Source organism: Lonchura striata, chromosome 3, assembly GCF_046129695.1.
Source record: "Lonchura striata isolate bLonStr1 chromosome 3, bLonStr1.mat, whole genome shotgun sequence".
In the NCBI taxonomy this organism is placed as follows: domain Eukaryota; kingdom Metazoa; phylum Chordata; class Aves; order Passeriformes; family Estrildidae; genus Lonchura; species Lonchura striata.
The window spans coordinates 18382027-18402720 of record NC_134605.1 but is presented as its reverse complement, the minus strand read 5'-3'; the positions used below and the strand labels follow the sequence as shown (position 1 = coordinate 18402720).

General features: G+C 48.6%; 1 protein-coding gene across 1 annotated transcript in view; it reads right to left on the bottom strand.

The window, feature by feature from the left end:
• The window catches only part of GALNT14 (polypeptide N-acetylgalactosaminyltransferase 14), a 90814-nt gene that overhangs the window by 56781 nt on the left and 13339 nt on the right, over window positions 1-20694 (bottom strand). The window contains exon 2 of the mRNA XM_021537019.3: window positions 979-1148. Coding sequence (XP_021392694.2) covers window positions 979-1148 — 170 coding nt within the window. The remainder of the gene's footprint in view (window positions 1-978; window positions 1149-20694) is intronic.

The following is a 20694-nucleotide window of genomic DNA, read 5'->3' as shown; positions in this document are numbered from 1 at the left end:
CTGGGTCCAGCACAGAGCTCCCACCAGAGCAGGACTTCCCCAGAAGGGCTCCCAGGACAAGGAAGTAGAGACAGCTGCTGCCAGCAAGCTGGGACATAATGCCAGGCACAGCTCCATGGAAAGATCTTGCACCAGCTGTGGACTGGTGACGGACAGCAGGAGCCAGGCGTACTCTGTGTCCTCAGATGCCAAGGAGGAAAACTGCATTGAGGGGACTTTGGGAGCTTTTCCTTCCCCACTGGGACATCCTCGCATCACTCCATCCAGCAAACTAACAACCCCACCGACCTTCAGGGAGGACAGCTCTTCCCCAGTGAGTTTGGAAAGACAACCAGAGGGAGACTACAGCTGAGACCTCAGCAAGTATTAAAACTCCCACCCCACCCCTCTCACACTGACAGCGGAGTGCAGCTCCATCTACAAGGCAACTGTTGCTGCAAGTCAAGTTGCCTTTCCCAACAGCTCCTTTGGGCACCAAAGGGTATTTCTGACCTTCAGTGGTGCTGGAGTGGCTAGCAACCAAACAAGCTCGTACCCTTCTCTCCTCACTCAGCAATTACCCCTTATTCCCCACTCCTCTCTCTGCAGAGCAATTTCAACACTCAACAGTTATTTTATCCCCCTTGCATCACCTCATTGCATCTGCAGAGCAAGAGTTCCCAGCACCAGTAAAGACTGCCCATCAGTGACACTTGCTCTTACAAACCCATTACTTTTCTGAAGGGAAAATAAAGGCCTTTCCTTCCTTTCCCTATAGTTCTCGAGTAATTTATACAGTTTCAATTAACAGGTTTAAGACTTCTGGACATGCCAAGAAATCAAGCAAAGACTCCATTCCAGAAACACAACCCAGGCAGACCCAATCCCAAGAGCACCCAGTGGCAGCCCAAAACCACAGCCCTGAAGGGGAACAGGACCACGCCCCCATGCCATGAAGTTTGGTGAAGGAGACCGGGAAGAGCCAGGGGGAGGCAGAACCTGTGATGGCGGGTGTCGCGGACAGCGCGGTCACTGGGGATCCTCTCGCTCTCCCGCTGGTTAAAGGCATGCAGCCGGTACGGGTCCTCGCCGCCCTTCCACCTCCGGGCACTCAGGTACCTCCGCTCTTCAAACTGATCCCAAAGGTCGTCCCAGTCCACGTCCGATTCCTGCGCGCACAAAGTCAGCCCCGTTAGAGACAGCAGAGACTGGAGGACGCCTGACCCCGCTCCAGAGGTGCTCCCGAGCCCGCCGGAGGTCGGTCAGCCCTGCAACGTGGGCAAGTGCTGCAAGAGCAGGCTAACCAGGAGTCCCGGTAAGGTCTTCAGAGTTTATTCTTTGTCCTCATGTCCTGAAACAATATGTCAAAGAGAGCTTCCAATTTGAATAAAAATTACTAATTTGAACCCAAATTCAGGTCTCTGGTGGATGTCCCTCTCAAGCAGCACCATCTCAAGAAAACATACAAACATTTTGTAAGAGTTTTCATTTTTCTGCAGGCAAAAAACAAAGCTATTTTACATCACATGACCCATTGCCCCCATAACCCTTCAGGTAGGAAAGGAGTAATCCTGCATTTCCACAGCCACATCCTAGCCCCAGCTCCAGCAACAGGGCCCTGGAAGAAGGGGGCCATCATGCTCCCAACCCAATTTCAGTCCATCTTTGCCACCACATGTCTCCCACTGAGGATTTCACCCCTACCACAGGGAGAACATCAGGAAAGCACGTGTCTGTGTGGTCCTCCTCACTCCAGAAGGATGGAAAAGCTGCATTTTGGGGTTACCCAGGAGCTGCAACAACTTTGGGGGAGTTTAAGCATTTCTTGATGGTTCGGTGCTGTCTGAGTTGAAGCATCCCTGAGCAACAGAAGCTGTCGGGGGTTCAAGCATCCTCTGGCAGCATCTGAGGCAGCCAGCACAAAACAGAACCGATAAGATCTCATCGCTACAGCAGCACAACCTCTTTGATCTCAGCCTACCTGTAACACTGAGAGATGCAAACATTTACAGACATCTCAGCCCTAAAGAAAATTGTGATCTTATCCAATAATTGATCTTTTCTTCTGCTTTTCTTTTTTTTTTTCCCCTCCTCAGTTCACACCATCTCAAAGCTGATTTTGCCTGCTAATAGTGCAAAATGAAGCTTTTGAAAAGGGCGATTTTTATCCCATAATTGATTTTACTCGCATCTGGCAGTGCATTTTTTTGTGGTCACAGGAAGGGGAGGAGGGAGCACTGGCTCCTGAAAGTGAACCATCACAGAAGCAAGCCAGGCACCTCCAGCTATAGGATGCCTCACATTTCTCTGGGTTACAGTGACATGAGCACTCCCAAGAGCCAAGAAATTCCAGGGATGCAGGGCATTCCAGATACAGGGTTGTATCCATCCTCCCCGGTCCTGACCCCATGGCCTACCCAGGACCTCCTCCAGCACCGACCCCAGTGCAAGAAGATCAGAAGAAACCCCTGAGTCACCAGCCATACTGAGAGGAAGTTATTCAGGACTGGAATAAAGTTATTCAAGGCTGGGAGAAAGTTATGAAACCAGTAAGGTCCCTGCAGGAGTTTTACGAGGAGGACGCACATAACCCAGCCACGGAATTTCAGGAGGGCCGACGTGCACAGGGTGATAAATGCTGTTTATGTTGGGTTTTTTCTAAGGCATCTTGCAAAACATGATTTAGCACCGCAGTAAAAGATCAGGGAAAAGTGAGGCGATTGCATCGCGGAGCCAGCGACAGCCTGATGTTTATAAGATTTCACGATGACCCCAGGAGGCCTGGTGCTGCTGAAACAACCACCAGAACTGCAGTCCCTAAATTTTAATGCTGTGAAGAAAAATAAAAGTTGGTTTTATCAAACTTAATAAGAGAGATGGCTTTCAAAAGCGGCCACACAACACTTAAGGCTGTAAGGTGTGTGTGTGTATATATGTTGTTTTGGTTTTTGTGATGTCAGTTGGATGTCAGCCTTGGATCAGCTAGAAGGGTGCAGCTGGGCAAGAATCTGATGGCTCAGGTGGGAGGGCTGGTGGATTTCCCCAAGAAATCTGGAGCTTCTGTACCTGCTACAAGGGCAGCAATGCTCTGGCCAGGCAGCAGAAGCAAGGTTTGGCATATGGCAGGGTCCTCCAGGGTCTGGGATGGCATTTTCCCAGCATCCATCTAACTCCAGTAATGTGCTGTTATCAGGGGCGGGGTCCCAGCAGTAAATGGACAACTACCTTACCCCACAGCATTCACCTCTCATCCTGCTCTGGATATACCTTGCATTTCAGGGTTGCATTCCTGGTTTACTCTGCAGTGACTAATTAATATTCCTGTGCAATCTCCACCTGAGAGACACCAGCCCACCTTGATTCACCCAGGTTCTCCTTTTTGGACTGAGGAAAGCTATCAGTGGGATGGGTACTAAATATTGGGTAATTAAGTAAACACCTGAGATTTACAGTAACTAGATGCCAGAGATTAAAGAGTTATTTTAATCCCTATCTGGCCACAAAACAAGACCAGGGATTGGGTTCACTTTCTCAGCCAGAGGTAGATACTGGGGGTCGGTCATTTGCTTTTGATCTACATCACCCACCCAAATCTTCTGGGTGTTCTTTCCATCCCAAGCCTCCCTAAAAGGGTAACTGAAATTGGAGCAGAATGCTCAGCTCAGACACAGGTGCACAGTGACCTCTGCAAAACACAGCTGCTCAAAGCAGGAGAGGAAGGCATGAAAAGCTCCCAGCTGTGCAAGCAGCAGGAGACAGGAGACCTCACCAACCTGCACACAGGGACTCACCTGTTTCTCACCTGCACCTGATCCGAGACAGTCAATGAGAGATAAAGCATCAGGAAAAATCCCCTGTGCTCACCCAGGGAGAGCACATTGGTTACAGGTTACCAGATAAGGTCTTCATTCTAATATTTCCACAATGTATTATCACCTCTTCCTCACACCAGAATTCTGTCTTGGGAGTTATTTAACTGATGTGCAGAAATCTAAATTTAATTTATTATGATCTAACTCACTTTAGAGGCCAAATTACCCTGCACTAGAAAGGGATCAAGTCAATACTCCACTTGCCTTTCTATTTATCTTCTACAGGGCTCATCTCTTCAAGTTTGCTACACATTTTCTCTCACGTACTAGTAATAAATTTTCTTTTTTTTTTTTTGGAATTAGGTAATTTCTCTTTCAACACAGCAGTTTAATGACTGGTAATAATTATAGGAAACACAGTCAACGCTTAAAAGAGTTAGAGCCACTCAATGAACAGAAGGAAAGAAAAGAAAAATATAACCAAGTGGTGGCTGTCTGCTCTTGGCAAACAAGTGCTGCCTCTTCCAACACCACACAGGGGAGTACACAGGGGTGGTCAAGGAGAGGGACACCCACAAAAAGAAAGGGACAAAACTTATTGTGGAGAGAAGCTTCCATCTCACACCAGCACTCAGCCAAGCACAGGCTTCACCAAGAGCTTTCTCTGCCATTTCAGTAAAGCACCCCCCAAAAAATGACCCACTAAAGGCACCTCCTCCAAAACCACCCATCACCCTCGTTGGCTTAGGGCACACAGCCCAGAGCAGGCACAGAGGCAGCTTTTCACTGTAACTGTACATTAAAGATTAAAAGCCTCTCAGTGCAAAGATGTAATTTGTCATCTGCCTCTTAAATCACAGCTCAGAAACAAAACAAGACAAAAAAATACCAAAGAAACTAAGAAGGGAAAAAAATAATATTTAAGAAAAAACCAAGTGGTGCTGCGGGGGGAAAATGGGTCATTAGCAGTAAAACTACAATTTCCTGGCAACTGCTAATGCCTTGTTTATGTGGATTTCTGTGAATGTGACATTTTAACGGCATAATAATTGTGTGATTACAGTACAGCAGGGATTGCTGGAGCGGGAAGGAGGAAGAAGCAGCCCAGCCGGCTGCGGCGGGCCCGCGGCGTCCCCGGCAGGGCATGGGAGGCCAGGCCAGGCTGGACGCTGGGCAGGGAACGGGCAGCTGTGGCAGCACTTTGGCCACCCAGAGGCAGCCCAGCACTGAAAGGGCACGTCAGGTGAAAAGCCTCCAAGAGGAGCCAGCAATGACTGGGGACAGGCAGGTCACACCACCCTCAGGGCCAGCCTCCAGCTGCCCAGCAAGACCAGGAGTGGGCAGTGTAGCCAAAGGGAGATTCTGATTCACTTTCTTCTTTTGTGGCACTGTTTTAACATAAAGAACTTAATAAGCCTTTGTTAAAATAAGAGCCATTTTCCTTTGGGGGCTGCTGGGTTCTGCCTTCAGACCAGAGTGAATTGGACCAGTGCCATGAGCATCCTTTCAAGAGGCAGCAAACCCAAGCCAGCCCAGAGGGCTGGCAGAGTTGACAGGGTTTTCCAGGGAACCCATTTGGCCAGAAAAAAAGGTTTTGCCTGTGCAGGTACAAAGATGACCCCAAAGGAGTCTGGCAAAAGCCAAATGTTGATTCCCCTCAAACCTAGCTTTCCCTGAAAAATCTCATCCCTATGTAACACCTGACTGAGCACTTGCCACTGAGCCCATTCCCTGGGACTCAGGCATTAAAAAACAGGAGGGGAGGGAGAAATTAAAAATTCCATCAGCCTATCACAAGGTCCAATGAACACGTGAAAACTCTGGAAACTCAGATGCCAGGCAGCACGCTGCTGCCTGGTCACGCTGTGTCACTCCTCTGCCAGTGAGGACATCCTTGTGCTCAGCAGGCTCAGGGGCACTGGAGGCAGAGGGCAATCTTTCAGCAGGAATTGCAACCAGGCATTATACAAATGAGATTTAGAAGTCTCACTGAAGCGCAGGGCCCCTACAAACAGGAGGTTCAATTATAGAGCTGCTGCTGGCCCAGGCATTAATGCCATCTGAAAGGATTATAATACTTCAAACAGGATAGGGCTCATCCCTCCTTGTCCCCCGGTGCCAGCATATGCACTTAAGAGGGTCAGCAGCATCAGAGGGAAAAGAAGTGGGACAGTGTCAGACTGCCTTCATCCACATCCTTGAATAACCCAGATGGAGCAGTGAGGCACAAGATCCTGCAATCAAGTTTTGGTGTAGTTTTCTCAACCCCAGAGCCCAGTGCCTCGGATTAGCCCTGAGCGAGCAGTGCTGTGCATCCTGATGGCCTAGGATACAAGGGGGAGACAGGCAGCACCACAGCCAGTCTCTGTTCCATCCAAAAAGGATGTGGTGGTAGCAAAAGTAGGCTGTAGGTCTTTGGAAAACAGGCTTTGTACTCATCCTGCATCACATCCTCCAGTGCATCAGGTACCATTCAGCATCAAATTCACACCAACCCTGGAAGTCACCTCTTTCCTCTTACCCTCCTTCCCCAAACTGCACAATCCCTAAGACAATCAAGCACTTTGTATAAATACAAACTTAAGTGACTGCAGGCATTTGTAGGAAGCGACAGAAATGCTTGAAGTTAAGTACTTGCTTACGTGCTTCACTGGCTCAGTGGCCCTGCTTTGTGCTGACACAAATCACACACTGGGAATGGAGGTAGCTCAGGGCCTGACCATGATCTGCCCTAATTAGTTTTCTGACCCACGGAGATTATAGCTCCAGCTCATTTATTTGAGGGCTGTGAAACTCCTCTTCCTCCTGCACCGGTACCCGAGTACAACATGCATGAGAACCTTGGTGGCAGCTCCTCGGCGACCCCATGGGGACATGCAGCAGATCCAGGATCCCACCCTCCTCCAAGGAAGACCAGCACCTCCCCCTGCTTGGAGGTAATTTTTTTTGTCTCTCAAAGAAAAGCTTCTGATCTGAGTCTGTAATGACCCCACTTTGGGGGAACTAAGAACAAAACAAAAGAAAAATCAAATAAAATATTAATACAGATACCTAATTAAAGCAAAGCACTTCTCCAGCAAAGCCTGCCCTGCAGCTGGGGTCCCTGGAGAAGCTTTGAACATTCACCATCAAGCTTCTCATTGCCACTGACCCTTTCCTGCTCATGCACATCCACAGGCATTCTGCTCCGTCTTCAAATTATGGAGTATCTCCTCCTCCTCTGCTGGCTCAGCAGGGAGCACGAGTCCTTGAGGACCTTTCAGTGTTCCACTTTCTCACTTGGCCCTGAGGCCAAGACCACACTGTCCACACCTTTTCTGCCCACTACCTCCTGCGTGGGCACAGCCTGGATCTCTCCTTTGGTGCCCACACACATTTAGGCAATCAAGGCACCTGCTGCATCAGGCAACAAGAGTGACAAAGGCTGGAAAGGGGCCATGGAAAAAGATGTGACCTTCAGGAACTGGATGAAGACTTGACCCTCACTAAGTACAGCTGCAGCTTCAGCCTGGATGGAAACATGCCCCTCAAGGTCTTGGAGAAGGCTCTTCAGCATCTTCCTCCAATTGTCCCTACACTCAACCAGCATCAGCACAGGTTGCTGGCCACCGAGTCAGTGCAAGCAGCTGACCCAGGGCTAAGGAATCTGGGCTGCCATTAAGTCAATCACAGATAGAACCAGCAATTTGTGTATCTTATTGTTTGCATCTGTGGTAAGCATTATACATGGTCTGAAACACCCTCCAGAGGCTTAAATATGCTCAAGTCTCTAGCCTAATATAACAGCATGAAAAGCCACTGGAGAATTACTGATCTTTTTCCAGTAAGGGCACCAAAGCTTTAATTTTAAAATTGATGGCCGGGGCAGTCACCAAAATGGGGAATTTATTCACAAATCAGGAGCAGGGGACTCCAAGCTGCATAGAGGGGAAGATGACAGATTCATTGCTTTGATGAAAAGCCAAATTTTGTTTCAAGGGCTTCCCTTAGGAGAAAACAAGTCAGCTCACAGTTCACACCACACTTATCAGCAAGCAACTGCTGCACTGGCAGTGGTGCCAGGTTAAAATATATCCACAACTCCCACAGGCAGCCAGAGCTAGAGCTCCATATGTGGACAATGCTCCTATCCACTGGCTGTAGCACCAGGCCACCATCCTGTCTCTACAGAGGGACAGGCAATGCATGCTAGCAGCCAGCCAGCATCACACACCCCAGACAGAGCCCAGGAATTCCCATGGTGACCCTCACCATCTCCAGCATCGTGAAGAACCTTGTACCTCTCTGTGATGATGGAAAAGAATGCAGGATCCAGCCACCGACCTCTAGAAACAACATCCAATAACAAAATTCCTTGCATTTCTCCACCTAGAAAGACGTTCTTTCATCTTGGACCCCCAAAATCAGGTGTGTTCATAAGAGTCTCACTACATAAAGAACACAGATCTTAACTCTTTAAAATTATAAATTAGCCCATAGGATAGCCTGACACATGGAGACAAATCCTGCATAATTAAAAAGGAAAGGAAGCCGATTATATCCTCCTGGAGAATATTGCTGCCTGCTTCTGTTTTATTTATATGTTAGAGTGTATAATGAGCTGAATATTTAGGAGGTCAGCACAAACCAAGCTGCTGACTGGACAAAAGAGAAGACCCAGCTCTGTCTGTGCTGAGAGTCAAGCTGAAGGATGGAGAGGATTTTTGGTCATTTCCTCCTACGCCTGACCACAGCTTTCCTGGGATGCTGCAGGACTTCTCAGTTCAACTGCTTGTGCTTGGGCTGCATCAGTCTCCCCAAGTTTCTCTCCAAAAAAGGTCTTCTGGGTTTTCCCACAGCCCCAAGGATGAGCAATGCCAGTCCAAGTCCACGGCAACTGTGAACTCTTCTAATGGGTTTACAAACAGTAATTCTAGATGGCAAACCAGACAAAATACATTTTAAGAGTCTCTGCTTTCACTTATTTTTTAAGATTTCAGGTTTTAAAAACCCAAAATAAGTGAAAAACATCTGGACTGGCAGCAGCCCCACAATGAGTTGAGCATCAATTCCCAAGCCAAATTCCCTGAGCTGATGGGAGCAGTCCCTCACCAGTACTGCCACTGCCACCCCCATCAGCAGTGGGATACACACACCTCCCCTGGGCTCTCTCCATCATTCTCCACCTGCTAATTCCCAAAAATGCCTTTGCCCCTTACCAAAGGGGATCCCCTAGCAACCCTCTCTGGGCTCACCAGGGTGCCAGGAGATGCCAAAGAGCATCTCGGGGGCCATGGAGCCACATTAACTGGTGCCCCAGAGGCAGCCCCTCCCCAGCCCTCTGCCCCACTCAGTGCCATCCTCTGCTAGCTGCATGGCTGGTGTGTGGGTGAGTGCAGGAGCTGCTCCCCAAAGGTCATCAGCAATTACAAAGGGCACTAACTGGGAAAGAAATTAAGGCAACACCCCATGTGTGCCCCCCCATCAGCCAGGTTCAGCACATCCCCAGGATCACAAGAGGTGAAATATATAGAGGAGAGCCCAGAGCAATGGTGGGTAAATAAAGTGGCAAAAGGGAGTTCCTACATGGACAGACAATGTTTTGTTTTCCTTCTGTGCCTTTCAGGACAGACACGAGCTGCTTCCCAGCCATGAAGGTCGAGCCAGCCTTCCCAGGCTTCAGCAGGAGCAGCAGATGATTTAGTACTTAGGAGCCCATAGCTGTACTCTGTCTCCAGCTGAGCTTTGCTCCTCCTCCTGCATAACAGCCAAAATCCTACCAAACCAAGAGCTGGAACATCTCAGAGGTCAGGGAAGGTCTTCTCATTCCCCGTGGAGCTGTGGCTCCTGCATGCCAGAGGACAGCCCAGGACAGGGCACATCAGGGGAAAGGAAAGGGAAAAGGGAACAGGGAGGGAAGAATAAAGGAGCCAGCCAAGCAGATCCTTGCTCTGAGGGTCCTGCTTTGAACCCAGCCCTTTAAAAATCAGGAGGTTAATCCCAAACACTCCTCCCAAGAAGGAAGGGATCATGCTGTTAATATAGTCAGCATCCTTGACCCAACATGGCCTTTTCACAGCAGCAAAGCTAGGGGTAATCTATCAGGTAATTGCTTCCATGAGGATATTTACACAGCTTTAGAAACTAATGCTACTATCCTTCCCTGAGCAGCCACCTTTCCAAGGCAGGCAGCAACAAGAGGGGTGATAAGTAACAGCAGCATATGAATGTGAAGTGTCTCCAAGGGAGGGAAAGGTTATAAAAACCCACATATAACATAAAAATAGATATTAAACAAAAATACAATAATTGCAAATACACAAGATAGTTACATGAGTGGCTTTAGCTGCCTTTAAGAAGCCACCAGCTTCACCCTTCCCCTTCCCTCTGACAGCTAACTGCTTTGGGGAGCAGAGATGCACCAAGACAGCACCAAGGCATGACCTGCTCAAAGGAAGGAGCTCAGCAAGAACAAGAAATGCTGTCAGACCAAACTCCCCACTTCTGCACTTGATTTCTGGTTCTGGAAAAGCCCTGGACTCCCTCCAACCATGCCTCAGCTTCCCTGCTCCTACAGTTAAGTTACAAGGCTCCCACTGGGTGGAAGCATGGCCTGTGCTGAGCAGTTCCAGTACAAGGGCTTTTTTTCCCTTTTTCCACCTCTCACTCTTAGCAGAATGGGAAGAGCAGAGGAAAACCCTTGCTGGTGACTAACCAAAATGCCCCGAGCCTTTGCAGAGAGCCTTTCTGCCATATGCCCACTGTGCAGTGATGTGCTACAGCCTAGCCCAGTCCAGACCATGTCAAGCAGCTATTGTGGTAGCAGTGGAGAAATTCCTGGTGAAAGCTCACCTTCTCCAATAGATTTAAAAGCATCACCAGAAAACATGAGAGCTGCCCTAACACATGTGATGCAGGGGCAGCAGAGACTGTGGGGTACTGACCTACAGGGCAAACTCTCAGGGCTCAGCTGGAGCTCAGGACCTGCCAGTGCCCGCCTGTCAGACACCATCCCCCTGTCAAAAAGCACTGGTGACCCATGTCCTCATCTCAACAAACACATTTTGCAGAGGAAGGTGTTTCTGTAGCCCAGAGCTGGTCCTCAACACACAGGCACAGGGAGATGAAGTTCAGGTCACAGCAACGATGCCCCAGGGTGCGTGTACTCCTCAGATGTACCAGCCCATCCTCCCCCCAACTCCCCTCAAGGAGAAACTAGATATAAAACATTTGTGACAGCAAGAACAGATCTAAACCTTTGATCCTTAGGTACCTGCTGCTGGAGTGTCTGCAAGATCCTCGGCCTGGGTACACTATGACTGACAGCACCGGAGATACAGCAGCATAATTTAGAGCATATGTGTCAGCCCAGCATTCCTCTATCTCAGCTCAGTAATAGAAATAAAAAAATCAGTGTTGGCTAGTGAGAAATGCACCCTAGGAAGATATAGCAAGTTTGAAAATAATCAAGCCTGCTGGGGAAGGACTGTGGGTTCCGGCCAGCCATGAGCAAAGGCGCTGCAGGAGCCTCAAGTGCTGTGCCTTGGATTGATGCAGGCTTGGCTGGGGATGGGAAAAAACAGAAGCAGGACGTGGCTGGTGTGGCCTGGCCAGGCAGATCTCCAGGCTCTGGCCATCCTCCAGCAGCACAGCCCTGCTGCTTGCATGGGAAAACCCTGAGCAGAGCCACGTCTGGGCACAGAAGTTGCAGCACGGATATTATAAAAACCAAACCCATGCTAAGTCTCCTGATGCAGCAAACTCAAAACATCCAAGAGCATGGGGATCTGGATGGAAACCAGAAACCAACACCAAGCTTTGCTGTTATTATCCTAAAAAAAAAAAAAATCTGCATTTGGCACTGATTGTCTCTCTCACATACAAACATACGTTTCACTGCAATAAGGAAAAGAGCATTTTAGAAGTCCTCAGTCATGAAAACACAGTATGGAAGTCCTGGTGAGCAGCTTCTGCTTGGGCTTGGACGAGTCCCCTTGTCTGATACAGGAAGAGATTTCCTCCACTCAGGCAGTACAGCTCATGGCATGCACCCATTAAGCTCCACAATTCCACACACTGTGGAAGCAGGAAGCCCTGCCAGATACCTCAGTGTCTCAAACCTCCAAACCTCATCCCCTCTCATGCAGACACCAGGGCAGTCCTGTAGATGATGTTTTGTCACAAGATGCATTTGGGCAAGCAGAGCAATCCCAATACAAGCCAGCAGCAAAGCTCAAATCCAGGCAGAAATAAGCTGCCCTAAATCTCTTGGGTCTTGATGTTTTGGCAGCAACAGGCTTAGACAGTGGCAATGGTTGTGGGCACAGCACAGCTCCTTGCAGACAGCTGGGTGGCAAGACAACACATGTTCCCCTTACTGGCCTAGGCAGCACAGAGGTGTCACCACAAAAGGCTTTCCCCCAGCTACCAGAAACAAGTTGATAGGCAACACCTCCAGGACCTCCAAACCCAAAGAGTCAGTTCTGGAACAGCTCCACACTCACTTCTATGGAGAGCATCTCATCTTGGCTGGACACATCGGCTCCACTAGCAGCTGTGCACTATCTGCTGAAGGCAAAGCTCCCTGCTCTTAGAAAGTCGTGGGAAGGGAGGGAAGTCCCTCATGTGACACAAATAGTGGAGAGCAGAGGCTGGACCCACATTTAGGCAGCGCCATCACCCATCTGGGCCACATCCCAACCCACACGCCTTTGATCCCTCTTGCTCCAGCAGCAACACACTCCCCTTGCCTGCAGAGCTGCATTAAGGATCAGACACAGGATAATACAAATGAGGTCGCACTTGCTGCTGGCAGTAGCTGCAAGGAAACGAGGAGCCAGTCTTTCCAGCCAGAGGGAAATAAGATGCTGGCAAACTCTGGCCAGGCAGGCAAGGAAAAGAGGGATATGGCTGAGACCTGGCTAATGCAGTTTCTCTGCCCGCAGTTTTGGATACAGTGCCTATTAGGCCACAGCTACATCTCCTTGCTGAGGGAACCATGTCTCCAGCTGGGCTTCCTGGTGGAAACCAGGGGACTGCAAAGGAGGCTCATGCCGCTGGAGGGAAGTGTCTCACACCACCCCTGCTGGGCCTGTGTAACCAGAGACAAAACACAACCTTATGCTGTCTGGATGGTCCTGAAAGCACAAGGCAAGGCCCACATTGGTGATGCTGCTTCTCTTAATGTTAGGCATCAACTGGATTTGTTTTTTCTCATAGATATTTTTCCATCCTTATCCTCTCCTACACACTCCAGTAGCTCTTCTCTTCCAGGCTAGGCCCGTCTCTGTCTCCCCTCACTACCCCAACCCTTGGCACCAGTATGTCTTCAAATGAAAGGGAGAAGATGCCTGGGGGTACACTCAGTCTTTGAGAGGCATGCTGGAGCAAGCAAAAGCCACACTACCTCAGGGAAGAGCAGAAACCATGTGGATAGAGAAGATGTGCCAAGCAGCAGACATGCTACTCCATGATCTTTCCCGAAAACACATCAGCCAGTTTAGAGGTCCTATCAGCTGTGTATAAGGCATCTCAACCAGCACTGGTCCTGATGGCTGTAAAAAAACCCACCTGACTGCTTTTGTATTTGATTTACTGTTGTAAAGGCACCTTCAGAGCACAAGCTCCAGCTGAGAGCTCTCATAATCTTTATACCCTTGCTAGACCCCGAAGAAGAAAAAACTCTCATGAGATGTGAAGAGCTCTGGACACAGCACCACAGGCACTGAGCTGGATGACCTGCCCCTGGCTCATGCACGGCCCTGGGAAAAGCAGGGACACAGAGCCCCAGCAACAATGCCTGCCACTGCCCCAGCCAGCCTGCACACAGATGGTGACAGCACTGGTCCCTCCGCAGCCGGCAGCATATGCTGCTGCTGCTGCTGCCCACATCAAGGCAGACGCCTGGAGAGATGCACCAGAAATAACCAGTTACACAAGCCAAGACTTTTCATCTAGGCAGTCAAAGAGAGTTTTAATCCCGAACTGCTAGGTACAGCTCAGCATCTGAATCCATCCCCCTTTTTTTTTGCAGCAAAAGGAACAACCTCTCAAGGGCAACAAAATGGACCTAAAAAAGTGCTGAGACAAAAGAAGGCCAGTGGGATGTATTGGTGGCTACAGACTGCCAGGCTGGTGAACGTCTGTATGGCAGAGAGTTTCTGCTCCTGGTCTGCCAGAGACCTTTATGTCTGCTTTAACACGGGGCAATAATGCTCACTTAAGAGTTTCATGCTGAATTAATCATTGCAAAGTGCTCTACAGTTCAGCCAGGAGAGATAGGAAGGCAGTGCTAAGCACAATCATAGCTGTACTCAGCAAGACTAATGGTCTGTGCTGTGCTCTGGCCCTGGGAAGCACTGCTTTAAGCTCCTGAGCGGGATGCACAGCAGCCCCGGCAGGGATGCAGCCTCCTCCCTGTCCTAGATAGGCACAGAAACATCTGCCCAGCTGCCTGCACTGGCAGGGGGCTCAGCTGGATCCAGCTGGATCACCCAGCTCCAAAACTGCTGAGCTGAGGAAGGTGGTGTTCAGAGGAGCAGGGGAAAAAGAAGATCTCATTTAACAGCCATCTGGACCTTTTTCCCATGCATTTTGTACAGTTACTGCTGAACCCAGCCAGGTTTTCAGCACCCAGAAAATGCTGTTGCATGGGCTCCACAAGCACCTTGCGTCCCAGCACACTGAACCTGCCCCTGCCAGCTTTCTTTGACAATCCCAGATTTTGTCCAGAAAGAGGCTGGAGCTATTTCCTATCCACCATTTGTCTGCCATTAATGACTTTCCAGATCTGCAACACAAACCCCACCCTCCATGCCAGACTGAGCAGCCTAAGGCTACTTCTTGCAGAGAAGCCATCCCCTTGTGTCCCCCCTCTGCACCACTTCCAGCTCTCCAACATGGCAGGGAGCAAAATCAGGCAGGATTGCTGTCAATTCCCATGGCAGCACCCTGCTTGTCCTCCCAAGTTACCCAGGAAAGGCTGTTCAACAGTCCTGTACTCTGCCTCCCTACTTAAACAGGACTACAAAAAGAAAAGCAGCAAAAGCCTCCTTATTCTAAAATACAAATCCAGGCTGCTAAAGGCACCATCATCCTAGTACACCAGGACAAGATGGTTTTCCCCTCCACAGGGTGTTTGGCAGGGGCTCTGCTATTTCACATGTCACAGCTGAGCTCCAGCAGGCTCACTGTGGCTTATCCCTCACTCCTGCCCAGCTTCAGCGATGCCAAATAGGAATGGGCAGCCAACACTACTGGAGCAGGGCTCAGCTGCCAGCAACAGGCTAAGCCCACCAGCCTTTTATTTCCCAAGTGGTGAAGATGAGGAATAAAATTAAAATTCTTTGTTGTGTTTTGATTTAACATTTTATCTGCACTGGAAGCAGCAGGGAAAAGGTGGGAAATGTGGAGCAAGTAACCACTCCGTAGCAGAAGCAGCCAGAAGAAACACTAGGGCATCTAGGGCAAGTTCTGAGAAGCTCATTTTAAAATGTTCCCTCTGCCAACACAGATAAATATTTGAGGAAAAAAAAAAAAAAAAAATGAAAATTCAGTTGACTCATGAAGAACAAGCATGTTAAATATAGAAAATAAATCAAATAATTAAAGGGCAAAAGAAATGGGATTTTAGCCCTGCTTTGAGCAAAACTTTCATTACAGCCTTACCCAGGGAGCTGCTTTTCACCATCAGAGTGGGTAAAGTAAGTGGCAAAGTAAGCTTTTGCCATGCTTCTAGGCCACATTCCCAGGCCTCCCACTGGGAAGCACTGAGCAGTGACTTGAGTGCAGATGTCCTGCCCCGTACTTCCAGAGCACAGCACAGCCTCACCCAGGCCTCCCCATCCTTTCCCCATGTCCTGCTGGGACAACTGAAGTATGGAACAGTGACTGCTTGGCCCACAGAGACCCTGAAATTCTCCATGGGATGTAAACCCACTGGGAATATGCTATAAGCTGTTAGCCCATTTGCTGGGCTATCCCAGAGCTGCAGGTGTATGTGGCAGCTTTTTGGGAACAGTCCAATTCAAGCTTAAAAAAAAAAAAAAATTTAATTTCAAAAATCCAGCTCCAGCTAGTCTCAGAAGCCTTGGGACAAGATGAATTTAGGCTACAGATGTTACAGCCAAATACTATTATTGCCAGGAACTCAGCCCTGCAATTTAAAGGTGCCCTGGCACAAACTCGCACCAAACACAGCTCCCAGCATCTGCTGCACTCAGAAATTACACACGTCAAAAAGGGCAAGTTCAAAGCATCTGCAGCACTTTTGGGAGCTCAGAGCTGAGCTGGCTCACCACAGGTCTCACCAGCCCACAGGCAGAGCAGCTGAGCTCTGTGCTCACTCAGCTGGGGAAGCCCAAGACTGCTCAGGGAGGAAGGAGCCACATGTTCTTCCAACCCTAGAAGCCACTCCCCAACACTGAGGCAGGAAAACACTCCTGGCAAGGCTGTGCTGGCAGCTGTGGGGGACAGCAGGGATTTGGGGCACCAGTGTCCATCCCGACAGGTCTCTACTTCCACAGCCTGCAAGACACAGCGGACAAGGGATGTGAGCAGCAGACTAACAGCCAGGAAGACGATAAGCTTAGGGTCAGGCTCTCTTTTATTAACATCCTTTTCTTTTTTTCTGACCCTCAAAAAGGTCATTTTCTCTTTCTGAAGTGACATCGTCCTAGTCTCCATGCAACAACAGCACCAGAGCTTGGCTGACCTGGTCAGCCCACAAAGGTAAAACAGGAGAAACAACTCCAAAGCACATTTTTTGTATCTGTGATCAGATGGCTGAGAACCAGCAGCATCAACTCCCTAAATAGCACATGGCATCTGAGGCTACACCACTGATCTTGGCAACAACCTCTTCCCTCTCAGCTACAGAAAACCTATACATAGAAAAATACACATATGGATATAGACATGTATGACTTCCACATTACTTTGCCTTTTCCAAACAGTCCAGTAAGGCATCCCAGATTTGCTCTGGCCAAGCAGGAGACTGACATGGCTGTGGCTAAGCAATGTCTCCCATTTGCTGTGCCACACTCAAAGTGTCAGCCTCTTGCTTTTCCTGCCTTGCTTCAATGTGCGCAGCTCAGTTTTGGTTTTAATTGCAAAGTCCCCACATTCTGCAAACCAAATGCAGCTGGAACTGAAATTAAAGTGTAAAACCACCCACCAACAAAATCACAATGCCAAATATCAAGTGGGATGCACAAAGCAGAGAGCTTAAACAGGGAGGGGGGAAATGGAAATTACACTAATAGCATGTTTTCATTTGTAATAATCTGAGAGCTGGGTAATGACACTGGAAGGTGAGCTACCCTTGGCCCAGAGAGGTGGCTGTTTATGAAACCATCTGACTGTCAGCAGCTCAAACAACACATGAAGGAAGAGTGTAAAATGGACAGGTAGAGCCAGGCTGTCAGCAGCTCTCTGGGCTGGGAGAGAATATTCTGTCCTTTACCTGACAGAGAGGGAGGAAAAAAAAAATCTAGAAATTGTCTGCATTTTGGGGAAGAGTAGTAGTCTGTGGTTTATGGGGTTTTAGGTCTTTTTCATTGTATCTAATTTGTTTATTTAAGAGAAGCATCATAAATCATTCTTTTCTCAAAAGCAGCACCACGAACAGCTACAGGAGAGTATTCCTTTGCTTTTAAGAAAGCATTGCACAAAAATGATCGGATGTATTTAAAGGGCTGTTGTAATGCCAGTCTCTTACGTTATCGTGGCTCCTAATGATTTTACAAAGCAAAGAGCTGGAAGAGATTGACTTGGAATTCCTGGCCTCTGCCATTACATTCTGCTCAGACACAAGCAGCATAGCTGAACAGCAACAGGTGGGATGATATTTAATGCCCACCTCTATATCTTGACATTGTCTGGTTTGAAATAGAGTCCTCATGCCATTTACTGGCAGTGAAACTAATAGGATTCTGTAAAAATCAATCCATAAATGCACAGACGCTAAAATGAATGGTTTCCTTTCTGTTCCATTTACGGGAGGGCTCTTTTATGGATATCTATATGCCAGCGTAAAAACTGCAGGAACAACTTTCTAAGTCTTCATTAAATTCAAGGGGACTTTCATAGAGAAGATTGCTTTAAAAGAAACTGCTATTTCCCATGGCAGCTCATTATTACCCACAAACCCAAAAAAACTACACTGGCTTGTGAGAGCTGTCCCAGCTGCCCCACATTCCTGCTGGCCACACCGGAGCTGCAAGAGGAAAACTAAGATCAAGGTTAGGATGGGACAAAAGCCCACCCTGCCCAGCACAGGTGCAGTGAAACCGTGTGTCACATTCACCCACATGCAGAACACTGCCAGCACTGCCAAACCCTCTGCCAGGGTCTGCCCAGCCAGCACAGGGACTGCTGTCAGGGGAGTGTTTCCAGAAAGGAGAAATAAACTCCTCAACTAAACAATGCTTCCTTGATAACATATTTGATGAAAGTGAATGAAACAGAGAGAGGTATTTCTTCCTTGCCCTACCCACCACATTAAATGGCAAGGGTGTGGGTTTTGGGATTTAGGGGTTGTTTTTTTCTGGAGGAAGCACAAAAACTGCATGACCTGTCTGTCACTCCTGAACACATCAGTTTATCAGAACAGTCTGCAAACTAAGAGGTTATTTGTATTTCTCCCTCTACATATTTCTCCCAAGACCACTTTCCTGAAAACCTCAGAGTAATTCCTGTCCCAGAAGCCAACTGGGAACGCTGAGCAAACCCCTGCACTACTCGGCACAGCTCTGCATTCCCTTCTCACTCCTCCTAGGAGTGCAGGCTTTGGGGTTTGTCTTAGGCTCCTCTTTGTGGCCCCCAGCCCCACTGCTGCAGGCAGGGATGCTTCCACACGGCTTCCCCTGGCACGTGCCCTCCTGACTCTGCACCATTCAGAAAAAATTACTCAGCTAAAATGACTCTGCCAGCTCTAAGGGCTGAAAAAAGCTGGGCAGATAAGAGCCAGCTCCAGCATGCACAATCCACAAAACCACAACTCTAGTCCCTCCTGATCCATAAGCTTTCTAGATAATGGAGGAGGAGATGGGGATCCCATGGACTGGCTCCACCACTGCTGGCCAGTAACACTGACACCCTTGGTTAGTCCACTGGAATTGTCTCTGGGAAAAGCCAAAAGCCAGAAAGCCACTAGCACATCACCCTGGCAGATCCTCTACCAGGGATAATTTTCCATGGGGCTTACAACTATCTCAAACATAAATTGGGATAGAGGGAAAAATGTACATCCAAGTCCTTTGTACTTCTGCAACAATCCATCTTGTTTCTGTCAACTTAACATCTGCAGAAGGATGTAGCTCTGCTGGAGGAAGAATAGCTCCTAAGTGCTCCTGGTCATGACAGATCCCAAGGCACACAGCAGAAGTTCACCACATCCTCCTGGCCAACAGCCAAGCTGACAGAATTGGATTTCATCTTACCCTCTTTCACCTCCTCCTTCAGACACTTCAGAAGCTTTTCTTCAGCTCTCCTTCCTCGTATTTCACTTCCAAGGGCACAAGACTACAATAGCCCTGTTTTTCCTCCATACCCTTCCTTAGAAAATGAATCATTCCTGACCCATCCAACAAGGCACCTTGCCTACAACACACAGCAGGAAGGTGCAGACCACTCTGCACTGACAGCTACACACAGCTCCCTTAGGAGTGATGCTTTCCCCCATTTTTCTGCCCTCAAGATACCATCCTGGGTCACAAGACACTTTTTTCCCCCCATCTCTTTTTCCTTCTCTTACAAAAGCTGTGGCTGAGGGTGACCATGAAGGTATCAAATGGTCCTGCTCCCAGCCATCAAGTGCTTCAAGATACAAAAGCCTGGCAGCAGTGAGGTCCACAAGGCAGTTACACTTATCTCCCTGCAAATAGCGTCCCATCATCCACCTTCATTTCTTCCAACCCAGGACCCATCCCAATGAGACGCCCAAAACTCAGCAGCATACCCAAGGCCGGGGCACGTTCCTGAACTACCAACTGGTGTTACAACTGCATCAGTGCTACTAACACCTCAGTTTCCCCTTCAATTTCTGCTTTTCCTCCATCCAGACTGACAATTCTCCAATGATTTTAGCTGAATTTAGCTCATTTTTAGTTCATTTGGACAAGATTTTGCTAAAGTTAGCTAAGTAGCTAATTTTACAGAGCGTCTGCCATTAAATCTTCCCGTGCCTCAAAGTCCCTCTCTATAAAAAGAGACTCATTATCACTGATTTGTCTCTAAATGACAGAGACTTTAAATCACTGCCACACAACATCTGGTTTGTGGCCCATGGGGAGCCACCAGGCTCTGTGCAGCTGGATAACAACCCACAGGTGGAGATGCCACTGACTCAGCTCCAAACCTCCTTCTACACCCCCAAAGCAAGGGCCAGGGCTCAGAGATAGAGTACAGCCAGCTCAAAGACCTAGAAACTACTGAAATCAGTAGAAGGCTTAAGCCTTGGGGTCTTTCAGCCTTTCACCAGCAGGAAAATGCTTTAAAACTCAAAAAAAAAAGGAAACCCAGCTAAGGCAGAAAGCAAATGAAGGGGTTGCAACCTTAAGAGCTGCATAGACATTCAAACAATAGTATCTAAAACCTTCCCTATAGCTGTAGCCAGCAAGACTATAAATTGGCCTGTGATTTAGCTCCATTTGGTGCCCTCTATCCAGCCCTGTGGTGCAGCCCACGCGGCAGATACCGGCTTCCATCCTTATCTCCACCATCCATTAGCTGCTGCCAGCAAGTGTAGGGGGAAGGTGGGGAGCCAGCACAGCTCTGCATGCACAGAAACCCCCTTTTCCTCCCACAGCAGGTCCCCTTGCAGCACCTCCAGCCATTGCTAGGACCATGCTGCTTTGCTGAGGGACCTTGGCCGAGGCAAATATTTCATCTCATATCCCATCCATTGTTGAGTATGCTGTTTTCT